The sequence below is a fragment of the Cannabis sativa genome, chromosome X, assembly GCF_029168945.1.
Source record: "Cannabis sativa cultivar Pink pepper isolate KNU-18-1 chromosome X, ASM2916894v1, whole genome shotgun sequence".
Taxonomy (NCBI): Eukaryota; Viridiplantae; Streptophyta; class Magnoliopsida; order Rosales; family Cannabaceae; genus Cannabis; species Cannabis sativa.
The window spans coordinates 44,053,666-44,059,340 of record NC_083610.1 but is presented as its reverse complement, the minus strand read 5'-3'; the positions used below and the strand labels follow the sequence as shown (position 1 = coordinate 44,059,340).

Here is a 5,675-nt window from a genome sequence, read left to right as displayed (position 1 = left end):
AAAGAGTACGCTCATTAGAACATTAACGCATGTCGCAAATGGCTGGGTGAATCACAGTATCTCAAGGGGCATATAACCGCGTATATGACCATTAGAATACTGTGACACATCCACCATTTGGAAACTCAGTTAATGTTCTCGCGACTAATTTCACAGTATACAAAATCCTAAAAGATCTAGGCAAAATCAGAAGTAAATAAGTCTCGCAAATATGCGAGTATTCGAAGTGTTCATCCGAATACCCGCAAGTATTCAAAACATAAAACAATGCCTATTCAAGTTTTTCTTACACCGTATGCGGTTATGCCAATTTACAGGTCATTCTCTACGAAATTACCCAGGTTTTTTACCTAAAAAACATAGCCTCATACATATCATCTATAAACATTCATTCTTGAATCACCCTCATGCATACTAAAACCCAGAAAATACAGTCCCCACTCAAACAGAAAACGAAACACAGTGAAGATTCGAAAACTAACCTTTTACTTCTGCTAAATCTGTTCCCACGAATCGCCCTTGACAGCACTGTAGAGTCAAGAAAAACCCACGAAGAAAGGCGAAAATCTAGGCAATTTATGGAAGTGTTTTTTGGTGGTTTCTCTGAGAGTGAAGAAACAAAGGATTTAAGGAAGTTAAAGAAAAATGAGGGAAAATGGGGATTTTTGGTTCGAATCAGGGGGTTTAAATACCCAAATCCCTCATTAATTGGGATCACGACACGTGGCATGTGGAATGCTTAGAGTCGCCCAATCCAACGGCCAAAGATAGCCACGCCTACACAGAAACCGAAGAGTTTTGTGACGTGGCACCATAAATGCAATAAAAGTAATGATTATAGCCGTCATTTTTCGAAACCCTCAAAAGGACAACCAAAGGTCACCTCCTCGTGACAACCTTTTGTTGGGTTTTATGCCCTAAATAAAACTCATTTCAATATAATCAGATTTACTTATTAATATAGATCAGAAATAACATTTAATGTTGCATGGTTCATGTAACACCCCGATTTCCCGAGATGTCACATAGGATAGTCCGTATGAAACATTTTAATAAGATAAAGACAAACAAATACATCTTTATTGAAAAATATCCAAGCATGAGATCTCATTGTTTAAAACAAAATTCTTTTAGTACTGTAAACTTAAATAAGAACTAAATAAGTCAAAATAATAGTTCCAAAATGTTTAACAGTTAAAAACATTAAAAGCAAAATACTGTGCCAGCCCCCTAACATGCGGTCCACGCCTCGAGCTCTTCATTCTCACTGCTTAGCCTTACCCTTACCTGCACACAGAGTACCCGTGAGCTAACGCCCAGTAAGAAGAGCTATGTAGGACATAACCCTCCTAACTAGTTACTTGACATAATTTGCTCTTTAATATTAATCAACAGTAATTCACATTCCATAAATATATCCACATCGCATGTTGTTCTCACATGCACACATCAAGTCTCATACCGCACATTATACTCACATACGATAATCAACTATTATCTCATGTTGATCAGACATGAGGTAACCTACCCTGCCTTGTGTTATTCTCACACTTGGAATCCAGCAGGGCAATTAATTGCCATAAGTTGTACTCACCCATGATAATGTTATAACCTGCAAGTGTTATGCTCACACAAGCAGCAAGACCCTAATATTATTCTCATGCTAACGATGCTCACAAAATATAAGGAAATCACAACACAATCAAATTAAATAACAAACCAACCCAAGTTGTATGCATAACATACACCCTGTGTACAGATGTCCACTCTTCTTACCTCAGTTGCTAAGACCACACTTTCTACATCGAGCACCTCAACGAATTTCCTTGTTGAGAACAAGATCCTAGACATTCATTAACACAACAATACACTCAAAATACATTCAAGTATGAATCTGTAAACTCATACAGAAACTTACGTAAAAATACGTAACACATAGGTCCATTTCACTTGCATGACACACCATACATAAGCATTTATTATTTTGATTCACACAAACATATTGCATGGACTCAAACAAACATTCTTAACGTAAAACATGAATTCATACAACAACTTTTTACGTAAAATTTACTAAAATACTATTTATTCTCCTTAAAACCCAAAAAAATAGTTAATTAATCACCAATAATTATAATAAATACCTACATCAACTAATAAATAATAAAACCTATTCCTTTTGATATCATAGGCAGTAAATGGTATTACAAAAATACATTTTACTATTTTAACAACACTTATCCATTTTTCATAATTAACTTAAGCATTAATTAAGTAAATTCATGAAAAATACCAAAATTGATTAAAAACCGAATCTAACTCTTCTAATACACTTTATAATCTGTAATAAGTCATAAATAATTTTCTTTGAATTTTCTAAGCAACCTAGGTATTTTTCATAATTAAAATAAGAAATAACATCAATAATTCATGAAAAATACATAATCGCTTGAAAATTCAATCTACCAATTTTATAACAGTTTATATATTATAGTTCATCATATAAAATAAATCTAGATTTTTCTGAGCAACCTAAGTATTTTTCATAATTAATTTAATAAATAACACAAATAATTCATGAAAAATACAAAATTAACCGAAATTCGAATCTACTAATTTTGTAATGGTTTATATCTCATAACTAATCATACAAAATATATTTAGATTTTTCTGAGTAATCTAAGTATTTTTCTTAATTAATTTAACAAATAAACCAAATAATTCATAATAAATCAAATAATTGCAAGAAAATTATCAAACTTCATAGTATGCCTAAGAACACCTAGCAAAAGTCAAGAACTGAAAGAAAATCGAAAAATAACCTCCAGAAACCCCTGAACGGAGTGTCGCCGGAGTTCTCGTCGGTTTCGTCGCCGGTAAAGTGTAACTTTGTCTCCGATTGCTCTTGAAGCGTCCTTTCGATTGGGGAAGCTCTCGACAATGCTCAGGACCTCAAAACGATCAAGAAAAGTGGTCCGAGAAGGCAGATCGGGGTTGTCTTCTTCGTTGGCGGTGTACCGTCTTTAATGGAGTCAAAATTTTGGATTTTCGTTTTGGACGTTAAAGCTTCGTTTTCTTACGTCAAAAACAATCCTTAGGGTCCCATGCACTCAAATATAACCTCCCTTGACCCAAGAACAAGCTTAAACACGTTCGAATTCGAGTCCGTAACTAAGCCGCACCTTTGAAGCTTTAAAAATGGCGAATCTTAAAACGACGACTTCCGCCCCTTATACCACGTTAAAAAGCTTCCTTAGGTCGTATATAAATGATCCCAAACCCCCACGTTCACCCAGGTTTCACTCCGCTTGAAGAAACGAAAATTTTCGGTATCGTATACGCCGTATACGTGCTCTTTCTCTCTCGTTGGTTCTCTGTTTTTGGTGTACGAAAATAAAGTTTAAAACCTAATTTCTATCGTGTTTAAACCCAAGCAAAATATCGCATTGAACCGAAGTGGAGCGATTCCCATTCCACCAAAATAGGCGTTCGGTTCGGTTCAGTTCGTGTATGTAAGTTTGTATATAACAGTTAATAATAATAATAATAATACGTATAATAATAATAATAATATGTTAATAATGTTAATAATAATAATAATATACCCATATAACAATATCCAGACATATGTATCTATTAGGCATTATGCACATGCCAATAAAATCAAATATTATATCATCATAAAAATAATCCCATACATATTTAAATCCATAAATATGTAAAATAAAAAAAAATACTCTCAGCTAAATAAAATTACAAAAATACCCTTTCGGAGTTAGCGGATATTACAATTATCCCCCTCTAAAAGAAAATTTTGTCCCGAAATTTTTCTCAAATAATTCTGGATATTGTTCTCGCATATCAGACTCTAGCTCCCAAGTAGCTTCCTCAACCACGCTGTTTCTCCATAGGACTTTCACCAAGGTAATTGTCTTATTTCTCAAAATCCTATCCTTTTGATCAAAAATCTTTACCGGACGTTCATTGTAGGACAAATCTTCCTGCAAACCCAGTGTTTCATAGCTCAAAACATGCGATGGGTCTGACACATATTTCCGGAGTTGAGATACATGAAATACATTGTGCACCCCAGATAATGATGGCGGTAAAGCTATTCTATAAGCTACACTGCCCACTCTATCCAATATCTGAAATGGACCAACATATCTAGGACTTAGTTTCCCTCTCTTACCAAATCTCTTCACTGAGAGTCCTTTTCGTGGTGTCACTCGAAGAAACACATGATCACCCACTTCGAACTCAATGTCCCTCCGCTTCGGTACGCGTAAGATTTCGTCCGCTTCCGAGCCGTGATCATTCTAGCCACGATCTTCCGAATAGCTTCGTTGGTGTCTTTGAACCGCATCCGGCCCTAGGAGTTTGTTCTCTCCCAACTCATCCCAATGCGGTGGAGACTGCATTTTCTTCCATACAACATCTCATAGGGTGCTACCCGATAGTAGACTGATAGCTGTTGTTGTAAGAAAATTCAATCAAAGGCAGGTATTTGCTCCATGATCCTTGGAAATCTATCACACATGCCTTCAACATATCTTCCAAGATCTGATTTGTTCTCTCAGTCTGACCATCTGTATCTGGATGATATGCAGTGCTGAACTTCAATCGAGTTCCCATTGCTCTCTGTAAGCTTTCCCAAAAAGATGAAGTGAACCGAGCATCTCGATCACAAACAATAGAATACGGTGCCCCATGTAATCTCACAATCTCATTCACATAAAGTTCAGCAAAATGGTCCATGGAGTAAGTCATGCGTACTGGTAGAAAATGGGCAGATTTTGTATACCTATCGACGACTACCCAAATGGCGTCATGTTGCTTTGTAGTCTTAGGTAACCCAGTCACAAAATCCATGGAAATCTCTTCCCACTTCCATTCAGGGAGCTTCAGTGGTTGTAATAATCTCGCTGGTCTTTGATGCTCTGCTTTAACTTGTTGACATGTTAAGCATTTGGCCACAAATTCAACTACATCCTTTTTCATACCAGGCCACCAATACAATGCTTTTAGGTCATGGTACATTTTAGTGGTCCCGGGATGAACTGAATAAGGTGTAGTATGAGCTTCTACCAATATCCCCTTCTTGAGCTCATCATTATCGGGCACATAAATTCGTCCCTTGAACCGAATTAATCCCGTGTCTGATATTTCATAATCTTTGGCGTTACTATTCAAAATTTCTTGCTTTAGTTCACTGAGCTTTTGATCTGTCGTCTGCCCCTCCTTAATTCTTTCTAACAAAGTGGATTGAAGTGTGACCTTTGCAAGTTGCCCTGTAATAAACTCTATACCAGCTCGTTCCATGTCTTCCACTAATTCCCTTGATACTCCTTGTAAAGTGGAAACTAGTCCGGGACCTCTACGGCTGAGTGCATCCGCTACCACATTGGCTTTACCGGGATGGTACATTATCTCGCAGTCGTAGTCTTTGACCAACTCCAACCATCTTCTCTGCCTCATGTTTAACTCCCTCTGGGTGAAAAAGTACTTTAAACTCTTATGATCGGTGTAGATTTCACATTTCACTCCATAGAGATAATGACGCCAAATTTTTAGTGCAAAAACCACTGCGGCTAACTCTAGGTCATGTGTCGGGTATCTCTGTTCGTATTCTTTTAATTGCCTTGAAGCGTAAGCAATTACCTTCCCTTCTTGCA

General features: G+C 36.6%; 1 protein-coding gene across 1 annotated transcript; it reads right to left on the bottom strand.

The window, feature by feature from the left end:
- Nucleotides 1-3,600: 3,600 nt before the first annotated feature.
- On the bottom strand, nucleotides 3,601-4,635 carry LOC115713330 (uncharacterized). The gene is made up of 2 exons (XM_061106061.1): nucleotides 4,543-4,635; nucleotides 3,601-4,319 (listed from the first exon to the last, which is right to left on the bottom strand). The coding sequence occupies exons 1-2, from the start codon at nucleotides 4,633-4,635 to the stop codon at nucleotides 3,792-3,794; spliced, it is 621 nt and encodes a 206-aa protein (XP_060962044.1). The 3' UTR covers nucleotides 3,601-3,791.
- Between the last annotated feature and the right edge of the window lie 1,040 nt (nucleotides 4,636-5,675).

What these genes read in the sequence shown, in the direction of transcription:
- LOC115713330 (XM_061106061.1), bottom strand. Translation starts at nt 4,635, where the DNA reads ATGGGAACTCGATTGAAGTTCAGCACTGCATATCATCCAGATACAGAT. An exon ending in TCTTGGAAGATATGTTGAAG is followed by an intron (nt 4,320 to 4,542) that starts GCATGTGTGATA and finishes GATCGTGGCTAG; the next exon opens with AATGATCACGGCTCGGAAGC.